Raw genomic sequence first — 14,165 nt, forward strand, 5'->3', positions numbered from 1 at the left:
AGGAACCAGCTCCTCGGCATATAATTTCTCCGGACCAGCTTGTTGTTGCAGCTCCAGTAGATCTTCGGCAGCTACTTCCTGGCAAGACATATGTTAGACCTGCTCTCCGGAAGAGGATTTTGTCTTGGGGACAGTCTTCCCGTGTGGCTGGGCACCCTGGGGTGCAACGCACCGTGGCCTTCATCTCCCGCTACTACTGGTGGCCAGACCTGGTCAAAGATGTTCGGGAGTCTGTGGGATCCTGCTCCTCCTGTGCCCGCAACAAAGCCTCTTGTCTCAAGCCGGCTGGTCTTTTCTTCAGACAGATCTTCCGCTGCACATCGTGTCCGATCGAGGAGTCCAGTTTGTGTCAAAATTCTGGCGTTCCTTGTGTAACCAACTGCAGGTCAACCTTGACTTTTCTTCTGCCTACCACCCTCAGTCTAATGGTCAAGTGGAGAGGGTGAACCAGACTTTGGGCTGCTATCTCCGCCACTCTGTCTCAGCCCGTCAGGACAACTGGGCTGACCTCCTAACCTGGGCTGGGTTCTCATATAATTCCCTGGACTCTGACATCTCCTTCTAAATTCAGCCAATGAACACAAATACCAAAGGAAATGCTTGAAGCAAAAATAATAGTACATAAAGAAGATAAAAACCCCACAATCCCAAATAACTATCGTCCAATTTCATTATTTAATTTGGTACCTGAATATATTTTCCACAATTTTAGCAAAAATAATGAGAAAAGTGATAAAACACTTAATCACACAAGACCAAATGGGCTTTATTCCAGGATCTCAGGTCAGAGATGCCACCAGACGAGCAATAAATCTGATTCCGCTAGCAAATAGTATGCAAACCCCAAATGCATTTCTATTTCTAGATCCGAAAAGTCCTTCGATAGGGTGCATTGGAGGATTCTGGAAGCAACATTGATTAAATTTGGATTTAGAGATAGTTTTTTGTGTGCTTTATTATCCCTAAATATATCTCCATCTGCCTATATAATGCATTCTGGATACTCGTCATCCACGTTCAATATCATCAACAGGACAAGTCCCCTCTCCCCCTATAGCTTTAACTTATCAATTGAACGTTTAGCAGAGGCGGTGAGGGAAAATAATAGAAATGAAGGAATAGGGACCGAAACAAATGAATTAGTTATAAGCCTTTTTGCCGATGATATTATGATATCATGCTCAAATCCATTGGCTGCCATAACTTGTTTAATGAACACTTTAAACTCCTCCTCTCAGGTCTCTTAATATAAGTAAAATGTCAATAAATGTCAATCAATGATAATTAATAAAAAGGAGCAACATTATAGAGAACTTCAAAAATCGTTATCTTGGATATCAACGATTAACGGTATAAAGATGATGATCGTACCGATTGTTCTGTTTTTTTTAGTTGCATTCCACTTCCCTTCTCAAAATCAACTATAAAGAATCTACAAGTTATGATTATGAATTTTATCTAGAAAAAGGGACACCCGAGAATTGCTAAGAAACCTCTCTATATCCCCCTACAATTAGGTGGCATTGAAGTACTATCTTTTGAACATTACTGTCAAGCTTCTGTATTAGAGAGGGCTAGACAAAATTGGAACACAGATAAAATAAGGAACTGGAAATATTTAGAAAATAAAAACAATCATGGAAAGTCTACTAAAGCTATGCTAGTTAACCAAATCATTAGCTCAGGCAAAATAAAAATGAATTCTGAAATAACTAAAACAGTAAATATAGCCTGGACTATATACTTAAAATACAATAAGGGTCTCTCATGTAGATGGGAGGATTTCTTACTGGAATACATAGGAATGGCAATACCTCTGTGACTGTGCTAAGTTTGGCCCAGTCACTTCACTTTGTGATATTGTCAACAATGGTAAACTGTTAAATTTCCAAACACTAAAGCTTCTCATAATATCCCACAAAGATTCTGGTACTAGTACTTACAGGCAGTCCCCGGGTTACATACAAGATAGGGTCTGTAGGTTTGTTCTTAAGTTGAATTTGTATGTAAGTCGGAACTGTATATTTTATCATTGTAATCCCAGCAAGAACATTTTTGGTCTCTGTGACAATTGGATTTTAAAAATGTTGGGTTGTCATAAGAATCAATATTAACACTAAAGCTTCATTACAGACACCTGTGATAACTGTTACAGCTGATCATTGTAGCCTGGGACTAAAGCACAATAAATTACCAATATCCAGAGGTCTGTTTATAACTAGGGGTCATTTGTAATTTGAGTGTTCTTAAGTAGGGGACCGCCTGTACAAATAAAAGACTATTTATGTTCATATGATATGCTGAATAAAATTAAAAATAAAACAAGATGTAAATGTGAGCTCAGCAAATTTCTAAGTGCCGAAAAGGAATTGATAAGGGGGATTTCGTTTATCTACTTTGGCTTAATGGCTAAAAAATGCAGTCAAAAGTCAGAATATATGATAAAATGGAATCTCGGCTGAAAAAAATATTTGCCTTACAAACCTGGATGAGAGCTATGAAAAATACATGTATAGTAGGAATATGTATTAATAGTCTAGAAAATATTTAAAAAATACAATTAGGTTGGCATTTATCCCCCAGAAGAAGCGCCAAAATATTTACCAACTATGACAATCTTTGTTGGAGACTCTGGGGCACATTTACTTACCCGGTCCAGTCGCAATCCAGCGGTGAGTTCTCCGATGAGGATTCGGTTCTGCCGGGATTCACTAAGGTCCGTGCGCCATATATGGTGGGAATGTCCATTCATTAAAGAATTATGGGAGTATGTGCTCTCCCTAATATCCAAGGTTGTCAACAAAAATGTAATACCAAGCCCAGAACTAGCCTTGTTAAATATAGGTATGGAGGATGTTCAAGTAAAATGGAGATGGGCAGTAAACAAAATACTGGCAGATACTCGAGCAGAGATAGCAGGTAAATGGAAAAGCCATCCTCCGCCAAAAAAAGAAGCTATCCTTACAAGATTGTGTACATATCGCTTAAAAGCTCCACTGGAATAAAACAATAAGAGCATGTTAAATGAAAAAGAAAAAGCTAATCGGGGATTCAGGGAGCTACATTTTCTTTTTAGTAGTTTTGGAAATTAACTAATCCGTTATAAGGGTATTTTTATGCCCTGAATAATTTGATTTGTAATACGTATGTAATAAAATGTAAGTTGTTTTCAATTGGTCTTGTTTGGCTAATGTTTCTAATTCTTTATGTAAGTCTGTAATTAGGGGTTCAAAGTTCATACTTGCTAGGGATTTCAGGGGACTACATAAGTTTATCCCTAGATAGGGGACATGATCTTCCGACCATTGGAATTGGGATTCTTTCCTAATGCTATTCTTTAAGTCCTGGGGACAATTAATGCCTAGTATTTGGGATTTATTCACATTGATCTTATAGTAAGAAATTCATCCAAAGTTTTGTAATGTTCTTTGGGTTTCTCTCAATGAGGTTAATACCGAGGAAAGTGTCAAGATTACGTCGTCCGCGAATAAGCCCAGTTTGTGTTGTCTCATCCCGGCTGAGTTACCATAAACGTTTGGGTTGGATTGTATGGTTTCCGCCAACAGTTCCATAACTAATACAAATATAAGAGGGGAAAGGGGGCACCCTTGACAGGTACCATTTGTAATATTAAAAGGTTTTGAGCTGTACCCATTAGCTAGTACTGTCGCCGACGGGCAGGAGTATAGGGCTCGTATGGCATTGTAAATGGGTCCTTGGAGGCCAAATTTAGTTAGCAGGGAAAATACAAAACCCCAATGGATCCTGTTGAATGCCTTCTCCGCATCCAAGGTAAGGAGCAGAGAAGGAGTTCAAGAAGACTCCATCACCGAGACTAAATCAATTATGCGTCTTGTTCCATCAGAGGCCTGCCTCCCTTTTGTGAACCCCATTTTGTCATTATGAATTAGGGTGGGTAAAATATCTAATAGTCTAAAGGCAATTATTTTGGCATAGAGTTTTGTATCACTATTTAATAATGATATTGGCCTGAAATTTGGGGGAGAAGTTGGGTCTTTGCCTGTTTAAGGTAATGTTGTTATAGTGGCTTCTACATTTCCTGTGACATTGATCCACTTCCCTGTGCTTCCCTGTCTGCTAAGCATAAGTATATTCTGGTGAATGACTTGTGCCTGTTTGAGTAAAATGTATACTCTTTTGCTGAGGAGTTTAAGCATCGAAATGTATCATAGAGACCTTCTCTGTGTAACCAGGACATTAGAGATGGGGGTGGCACCCTGCCCCTGCCCGTTGAATCCATCTTAGGGTCCGGGACTATATTAAAGTCACCGAATATCAATATTTTGCCCTTTCACAGTGTTTTGAAGCAAGAAATAACTTCTTATAAATCTTTGACGCGTCTTTTGTCTCTCCTCTTTCTCCTTTCCTAACCCAGGCCCACCTTCTGCTTATTTTAACAGTTTACACAGAAACCCCGCTATCTTTATAAAAATTCAGTATTCTCCCTCTTCTCCTCCTCCACTCATAACCCTTTTTAAATGTGCCATATGGTATGCCCGCTCTGTGGGCAATAAACTAGAATCTGTCGGTTGCAGAATTGTCTTATGGCGCTTACATTTTTCTCACTGCTCCAGACCTGAGAATAGGCTGGGAGGAGGGGTAAGCATACTACTCTCTCCAAGTTATGCTTTCCAGGCCATTCCTCCTGTACTTACTTTCCCACCTTTTGAGGTCCACACCCTCAGACTTTTCCACCCAGTCACTTTTTGTGTGGCTGTAACATACCGTCCTCCCGGCTCACCCGTTCAGTTCCTGGACCACTTTGCCTTTTGGCTCCCTTGCTTTTTATTCTGTGATATTTCAACCATTATCATGGGAGACTTTAACATCCCTATTAACACTCCTGTTTCCCCTCCCTCTCACTAACTACTTCTCTAGGTATTTCACAACTCTCTGATTCCCCCACTCATAATGAAGGAAACATCCTAGACTTGGTCTTCTACTGACTTTCTTCAATATCTAATTTTACCAACAGTTCCTTTACACTTCAGGGCCACAACCTTATTTCTTTTTCTTTCAATAATCCTTTACCTTCTCTGAATCCTTCCACCCATTGCTTATACCGGAACCCACTGGCCACTAACCACTATAATCAAACTGTCAGAAGCAGTTGATGAGATGGCACCACTCTCTCTCTGAAATTTTTAACACAGACATAGGCAACCTTGGCACATGGAAAAAACTTGTTTCCTTAGGCAGTGCTTCAGGATTGCCGAACATCTGTGGAGAAAATCGCCCACATCTGCAGACTTTCTATGCTTCAAATTTATGCTAAAAACCTATAACTCTGCACTTCACCTTGTTAAACAGGTCTATTTTACTAATCTACTACCCTCTTTCTCTAACAACTCCAAAAGGCTCTTTGATAATCTTCACTCTTTACTAACACCAAAGGCGCAGCCACCTGTCACAGACCTTGGGGTTGAAGATCTGACCACCTACGTTAACCCCTTACCGATATGTGATGTAATAACATTTCACATGCCTGGTTCATCGAGAGGGCTCACGGGATGAGCCCTCTCCATAGCCAGTAAATCTTTACTGCATATTGCAGCAAAGGCTTACTGGTAACATCTGCGGCCGGTGCTGGCAAAGCTGCTAGCAGCTTAAGGATCGTCGCTCCCCGTGACATCATCATACTGTAGTATGGTAGTATATGATAGGATCGACCAGACAACCTAGGGTTAAAGTACCCTAAGGAGTCTGAAAAATAGTAAAAGTAAAAAAAAATTAAATTCAAAAATTGCACTTTTTTTGCCACTTTAAAAAATATAAAAATTTCTATAAAAAGTGATAAGAAGGTTGCACGTTCCTAACAATAATAGCATTGAAAATTTCATAAAAATTCACAAAAAATGACAGCACCCACAACACCATTCACCAAAGTTTGAAAAAGTTATTAGCCACAGATGATGGTAAAAAATAGGAGGTTTTAATTTTCGTAAATGTATTAAAACATTATAAAACCTATACAAATGTGGTATCCCCGTAATCGTACAGACCCAAATAATAAAATAGACATGCCATTAGGGTTGCACAGTGAAATCCATAAAATCCAAGCCCACAAGAAAACAGTGCAAATGTATTTTTTTCACCAATTTCACTGCATTTTAAAAAAATGTTCCCGCTTCCCAGTACATGGCATGGGATATTAAATTCCACCATTTTGAAGTGCAATTTGTTATACAGAAAACAATCCAACACACAACTCTGTACATGTTACAGATTTTTGAAGGTGTGGAGTGAAAAATTAAAACAAAAAAGGGCTGTGGCGGAAAGGGGTTAAAGATAAAATTGATTGCATTTGCCATTAAATAAATTCTCAATCCATCCACCCACCTTCACTCCGGTACCTTACCTCTTTGGCTTTCTTCCTTAGAGCCAGTCACAGAGGAAGAAGTGTCCAGGCTCCTTTCCTGTGCTCGACCCACTACCTCTATTAGTAACCCCATCCCCATCTGGCACAGTCTCCCCAGCAGTCACTTCTCAGCTCACTAAAATCTTCAAACTCTCTCTCTTCTGCTGTTGTCCCCTCTTCTTTCAAGCATGCGGTTTTTTACCCCATTACTAAAGAAACCATCCCTGGACCATCCAGTGCTACTAGCTACAGACTAGTTTTTAATATCCCTTTCATCTCTAAACTCCTGGAACGCCTGGTCTATGCTTGACTAACCCACTATCTCTCAGCTAACTCCCTCCTTGACCCCTTACAATCTGGTTTCCAATAATCTCTTCACTGCTAAAGGTGACTATCCTCATTTTTCTGGATCTATCTGCAGTGTTCAATACTGTGGACCACCAGCTCCTCAGGATGCTATGCTCCATTGGCCTAAAGGGCACTGTACTCTCTTGGTTTACTTCCTATCTCTTTGACCACACTTTCAGTGTCTCCTTTTCTGGATCTACCGCTCAGTGTCGATGTACCTCTGGGCTCAGTCCTAGGTTCTTCTATCTTTTCCATCTATACTGCCCCCCATCTGACAAACCATCAGCAGATTTGGTTTCCAGTATCATCTCTATGCTGATGATACCCAGCTATATACTTCTGCATGCAACATCACCCCTGCTTTAATCCAGAACACTAGTGAATGTCTCGCTGCTGTCTAACATCATGACCTCTTCTTGAATCTTAATATTTCTAAGACTGAACTCCTTATCTTTCCACCATCTACAAACCAACCCACCTCTCCATCTCGGTCTGTGGGATCACTATAACACTGAGGCAACGGGCCCCTGTCTTGGGGTTGTGCTGGATTCCAACCTCTCCTTCGCACCGTATATTTAATCTCTTGCTCGCTCTTGCTGCATGCATCTCAGAAACATCTCCAGAATTCGACCATTTCTGACAACTGAAACTTCTAAAATGCCAATTGTTGCTCTCATTCACTCTTGACTAGACTACTATAACTCCCTTCTAATTGGTCTTCCACTCACTAAACTCTATCCTCTACGATCTATTCTTAATGTAGCATCCAGGCTTGTCTTTCAGACCAAATGCTACTCAGATGACTCCAGTATGTGCTGGTCACTGCACTGGCTTCTTGTCTCCTTCCAAATTCAGTTTAAAATAATAACCCTGGGGGCGGAGCTTGACCGCGTTCAGCGATGGCCGCATAGTTTCTGTGCTCCTCGCACTGCTCGTCTCCGGGGCCCGAACAGATCATATTTGGAGCGCTGAAAATTGACAAAAATATGAAAGACACAGAAGTAATCGGGACCCCAAAGTCCAGAAAAACGCAAGTAGATATGGAGAAATACCTTCATAAGAAACTGACTTCTCCTTCCCGTGCTGTCAAGATGGCACCGGATACAGCTTCAGCGAGTGTGGGAGACGAGAACTCAGACGCTGAGAGCATGGTGGAGTACTCGGACACCGGATATGAAGGTACTGTAGCACTGGCCTCAAGAGGATTTATCAAAAGAATATTATTTCATGCCCTTAAACCCATAGCTAAAGACTTAGCCGAAATTAAGACAGACATAAAGCATTTGGGGAATAGGGTGGAACAAAAAGAGAACACTCAGGCTAAAATTATAGTCTTTGACTCCAAAGTGCAAGAGTCTCTCACAATCCATTACAACCTCATTAATGAGGTGCTCAGCAGAGCGGAGGATATGGAGAATCGCAGCCACAGAATGAATGTCTGCATACGCAGTCTATCAGAATCTTTTGCCCACAAAGACCTATCTGCAGTGGCTAAAGAACTATTCTCGAAACTTTTAGGCCAATACCGGGCAGAAAAAGTGCACATAGAGAGAATACACAGAGCGATGAGAGCAAAGCCAAAGAGAGAACAACCGCCGAGGGATGTAATATGCGGCCTACTCCGCTATACAGACACTGCTGCCGTTCTGCCAAACTACAGTTTAGGTGGTTGTATCCATTTGGCTTGGCGGTGCTAGAGTAGGGAAAACAAAAAAGGAAACCAGGAGATTTGAAGATGGCTTGGCCTCTACTTGGCATATCACCAATCGACATACCTTCAAGAGCTGCAGCTACCTACTCTACCAATGGTTCACCCGTGGAATGCAGTAACGAAACACAAGTCACTAAAAATGAAGAAACGCCCAAAAGAAGGCACCTAACAGCAGACATGGAAGAAGACTTTCATTTCCTTCACTGTGACAGCAGTGCCATATCAAGAGAACTGATGAGTCCAACATTGGTTGGAAGGGTATCGTATAACTGGTTAATTAATACTGTTAACAGGATATGGTGAGACCCTAAAAAGTTATTCTCACATACTTAGCAGAGATCAAAACTATTTGTGTATACTGAATTCAGTATCTAGCATTTTGTATTTGTAGTTATATTAGAAAATGGTGAGTTAATCTTTTATAGAAACCTATACAAGCCCTAAAAAGGTCGCCGAGACGAGTATTAAGAGAAAGGTCATTCTAGATAGATGGTACCTTCCAAAACTCACCTCCCACCCCGCTCTCCTCTTTCAGTGGAGAGGAGTTTGAAGGCCAACCAAACAGGGCATTTCTGTGTTGTAATCTCAACTCACAAGACAGCCAAACTGTTTCTTTTTTAGTTTTTTATATGTTAAGTGTTAATGTGGTAACAGTGGAAATGGCTACTAAATAAACACAACAATATGCAAACTAATAATCAAAACTATGTACAAATCCCTTTTCTCCCATAACCCTACCACTACCCCTGGGGTAGATCATAACCAAGCCTCTCCTAGGGCCAAACCCTTTAACAATGACCCATCTTTTACTACAGGATGACGGATATTAACATAGTCACATATAATGTATGCGGTCTGGGTACCCCACTAAAAAGGAGTCAGATCTTCAAAATATTGAAAAAACATAGCAATGTTATAAGAGACCCACTTTAAGGTGGAAAAATTACCCCATCTACCTACAAAAGAGTATCAATGGTAGTATCATTGCCCTTTTTTGAAAGCATCTAGAGGAGTGAGCATCGCTATCAGCAAAAACATTCCATTCACCTTCAGGTTATGGTTTATAGATCCAGAAGGGAGATTTTAATTTGTAAAAGGAACCATAGGAACAGTAGTCACACTGGCGAATCTATACGCACCAAATAATAACCAACATTTGTGGGTTGCCCAGACTGTCAATAAATTGAAAAAGTTCATGTAAGGTATATTATTAGTAGGAGGAGACTTAAGTATAGCACTCCAGCCCACAATAGACACCACCAACCCAATTATCACTTCAAATAAAAAGCTAGCGCGCATCTCTAGAGCCTTAGCAGATATAGACCTAATAGATATATGGTGCACGCTCAATCCAAACAAGTCACCTTTCTCTCCACGGCCCATGGCTCATACCATAGGTTAGACTACTTGTTTACACAAGTAAAGAATGGTCCCATTATAAGATCTACAGACATAGGGTCGGTCCATATCTCAGATCATTCCCCTGTAATTGCCACAGTGAACTTTAGGAATGTACCCAGAAACCAGTGGTGCTGGAGATTTAACGAAACAGCAATACCTGACCCCACACACAAAGTGGTATTAGAGGAGAAAATCAAAGAATATTTTAAGAATAATCATACGGCACAAGTTACACCATCAGGCCTCTGGGAATACATAAAATAGTAGTTTTAGTCAAGATTACTTCACTAGGCACATATCTAAAACACCAGCGTTCAGCTAAACTGGATGATCTATTTACTCACATATCTCGTTTGGAAGCTTGACATAAGAAAAGAGCAGATCCATCAACCCTGACAGAACTCAATAGACTCAGACATCAAGTCAAAGACTTGTTAAACACACAAGCTTTCAAAGCGCTCAAAGCGATAAAATATAAACAATATGCCAATGGAGACAGAGGTAATAAGATGATGACTGTACTTCTTCGCAAACAGAGAGAAAAATCTCACATCCACACAATCCAAGATAATGGAAAAGGCCCATTACACAACTTATTTGTGAAGCATTCCAGAGATTCTACAAGAGTTTAAATAATATCCCTGAGACATCCAAAACAATAAAACCTGAAGCCTGGCAACACAAACTAAATGAATTTCTTCAATCTTGCCAAATACCACAAATATCAATAGAGGAAGCAAACACACTAATTGCACCATTCACAGAGCAAGAACTTGACAAGGTCCTTGCATCAATTGCTTCAGGTAAAAGCCCAGGACCAGATGGCCTCCCCATGTATTAAAAAATGTTTAGACACATTTTAACACCACACTTCACAAACCTATGTAACTACTTGTTAAAAGGGGGGCATCTCTCCAAACAAGCTCAAGAGGCACACATAACAATAATACCCAAGGAAGGCAAAAACCTAGAAATTTGCAGCAGTTACCACCCCATATCACTTCTCAACTGGAACCTTAAATGGTGGGCAAAAGCTATGGCTGCACGGCTAAACCTGCTGTTACCAGGAGTTATAGGTGGGGAGCACACGGGATTTGTGCAGGGAAAAGATAATACTTATAGACTAATCGTATAGGTATATTGGGGAGTGGGAACGTAGCGCTAAAGAATACTACTCCAAATAGTGTGCTACACACATGAAAACAAGCCGCGTTTCGTGACGATACGTGTGAGGCATCCTTCTCGACCCTGTCTCCTTGCACTGTCCGGACCTAATGGTAAATATTGCTCTCATTTGCAGCAGGCTTATTGCTAAGGGCTCTTTTTTCTGGCTCTCTCTGCTCACTACCTTAACAGAGTGACTGTCTAGCACATCACAGGTGGGCATTCTTGCTCTGGGTGTCACATACAGGGTTTTTTGGAAAAGGCCCATTACACAACTTATTTGTGAAGCATTCCAGAGATTCTACGAGAGTTTAAATAATATCCCTGAGACATCCAAAACAATAAAACCTGAAGCCTGGCAACACAAACTAAATGAATTTCTTCAATCTTGCCAAATACCACAAATATCAATAGAGGAAGCAAACACACTAATTGCACCATTCACAGAGCAAGAACTTGACAAGGTCCTTGCATCAATTGCTTCAGGTAAAAGCCCAGGACCAGATGGCCTCCCCATGTATTAAAAAATGTTTAGACACATTTTAACACCACACTTCACAAACCTATGTAACTACTTGTTAAAAGGGGGGCATCTCTCCAAACAAGCTCAAGAGGCACACATAACAATAATACCCAAGGAAGGCAAAAACCTAGAAATTTGCAGCAGTTACCACCCCATATCACTTCTCAACTGGAACCTTAAATGGTGGGCAAAAGCTATGGCTGCACGGCTAAACCTGCTGTTACCAGGAGTTATAGGTGGGGAGCACACGGGATTTGTGCAGGGAAAAGATAATACTTATAGACTAATCGTATAGGTATATTGGGGAGTGGGAACGTAGCGCTAAAGAATACTACTCCAAATAGTGTGCTACACACATGAAAACAAGCCGCGTTTCGTGACGATACGTGTGAGGCATCCTTCTCGACCCTGTCTCCTTGCACTGTCCGGACCTAATGGTAAATATTGCTCTCATTTGCAGCAGGCTTATTGCTAAGGGCTCTTTTTTCTGGCTCTCTCTGCTCACTACCTTAACAGAGTGACTGTCTAGCACATCACAGGTGGGCATTCTTGCTCTGGGTGTCACATACAGGGTTTTTAGACACTGTATTGTATCTGTTGATTTATGATTTATGTTGCATTACTGGTTTATCATTTCCTGAGTGCCCAGATCAGCTGCTACCCACCTTTGCCCTGTTTGTGTGAGCTTCCATACATTTGCATTCACATGGTTCCTGGACAGTGTTTAGAGCAGGGTCGTTTTTGGGGTGACAGGTTGTTTGCATTATCAGGTACCACTGTCTCCCTGTTGTCCGATTTTTGCTAGGGGTACAATTTGGCTTGTATCTTGCTACATTTTAAATGTTTTTTTCTGTCCGATTAGTGTTTTCTTTATGTATCTATCTATTATTCAATAAAGATTATTTTCTTTTGCTACTTGACACATGCTTTTTGTATTTGTAATATAATACGTCTTATAGAACATGCTAAACAGACAAGACTGCCATTGGTCCTTCTCGGCACAGATGCCGAAAAGGCTTTTGACAGGGTCAGCTGGCCATTTTTATATGCAACTCTGGAAAAATTTGGCATCCTACCAGCCTTCAGACATGCCATATCAACTTTATATAGGGCTCCCAATGTAAGAGTTAGGGTCAATGGGCTCTTGTCTTCTCCATTTTTGATAAAGAATGGGACTAGGCAGGGCTGTCCGTTGTCCCCCTCGCTGTTTATTATGGTAATGGAAACCCTCATAAGGAAGATAAGACTGATCCCTGCCATTGAAGGCCTAAAGATAGGTGAATACACACATAAAACAGCAGCATTTGCCTATTGATCTTGACTAACAATCCGTCTTGCTCCTTGTCTATGATAACCCAATTGTTCTCTAATTTCAAGGTGAATTTTTCAAAATCAGATATTTTAAACATTGCACTACCTTCAACAGTAGCCAAATCCTTACAAAATAATTCACCTTTCCATTAGCCTAAAGACAGCATAAAATATTTAGGTATACAACTTCCTGCCGATCCCCAACGACTATATCAACTAAACTATGTTCCCCTACTCACAAACATCAAAAACCAATTAGCTGAGCTGAAAATACCATTTATATCCTGGTGGGGAAGAAAAAACCTACTTAAAACATACATCATGCCCAAGCTCCTCTATCTCTACCAGACAGCTCCAATATGGTTACCCAAGTCCTTCTTTACAAGACTCAATAAAATTATATCACAATTCCTGTGGAATCACAAGAAGCCTCGACTGCGAGCTAGTCAACTTGCTTAGAGACCGGCTAAAGTAGGCATTAATTTGCCAGATCACAAAGCAAATAACCAAGCCTGTCAAATTGCTATATGGTTGCTGATCACCCAGACCCCTGACCATAGCTTATACACATAAGTGGAAAATGTATAAACACAACCCATAAGTAGAGCCATGCTATGGGGAATCCAACAAATAACTCCTCAAGCTAAGGTAGATAATACAATGCATAAAGGCCTGTGGCACGCTCTCACGCTCTCTTGTAATTATTCCTTACTGCCACTAGACCTGTTACCCAGCTTAGTCTTCCAGCTTAGGAAAGAAATACACTCCTTCTGGGATCACCTGAGACACATCTCTATAGCAGAATGCAACAGTATGTAGCAAGTTCTTATCAAAAGAACTCAATAACACCAATCACACGTGGCTGGAAAAACTAGCGTCCAGAGAACCACTACACAAAAAACTATTAGCAGAAACCTAAAACGAACTACTAATGCTACAAACTCTGCAAAAAACTAACTTTATACAACAATGGGAAGGGAGCTACAAGAAGAATTTTCTGAGTAAGAGTGTGTGCAGATCTTAAAGTCAGCTAATGGGTTCTCTAGATATATTAGAATTAAAGAAAATTCATACAAAATAACCACCAGATGATACAAAACACCACAATGGCAGAGCGTTTAAACATAACTAAAATAAATGCTGGAGATGCGATAAAGTAATATGCTACACATATGGTGGTCCTGCAAAGCTCTCGAAACATTCTGGAACGAGGTGTTAGATGAGATCGATAAGTTAGGTAAGAAACCAATCCCCCACATTCCAAGCATGATACTACTAGGAAAACACACACCTAAGTTCACCCCACGAAATAATGACTTACAGACGAC

The 14,165-nt window shown here is 40.6% G+C and overlaps 1 protein-coding gene across 7 annotated transcripts in view; it reads right to left on the reverse strand.

Moving 5' to 3' along the window:
• Positions 1–14,165, reverse strand: part of LOC140121501 (protein unc-93 homolog A-like) — a 110,169-nt gene that overhangs the window by 94,958 nt on the left and 1,046 nt on the right. The window contains exon 1 of one of the 7 annotated variants that reach the window (XM_072141175.1): positions 10,184–10,243. The exons of the other annotated variants lie outside the window; for them this stretch is intronic. Within the exon in view, the coding sequence (XP_071997276.1) occupies positions 10,184–10,207 (24 nt within the window). The 5' untranslated portion in view covers positions 10,208–10,243. Of the gene's footprint in view, positions 1–10,183; positions 10,244–14,165 lie in introns of those variants that run through there. 7 annotated transcript variants of the gene reach the window in all.

The sequence above is a fragment of the Engystomops pustulosus genome, chromosome 3 (genome assembly GCF_040894005.1).
Source record: "Engystomops pustulosus chromosome 3, aEngPut4.maternal, whole genome shotgun sequence".
NCBI lineage: Eukaryota > Metazoa > Chordata > Amphibia > Anura > Leptodactylidae > Engystomops > Engystomops pustulosus.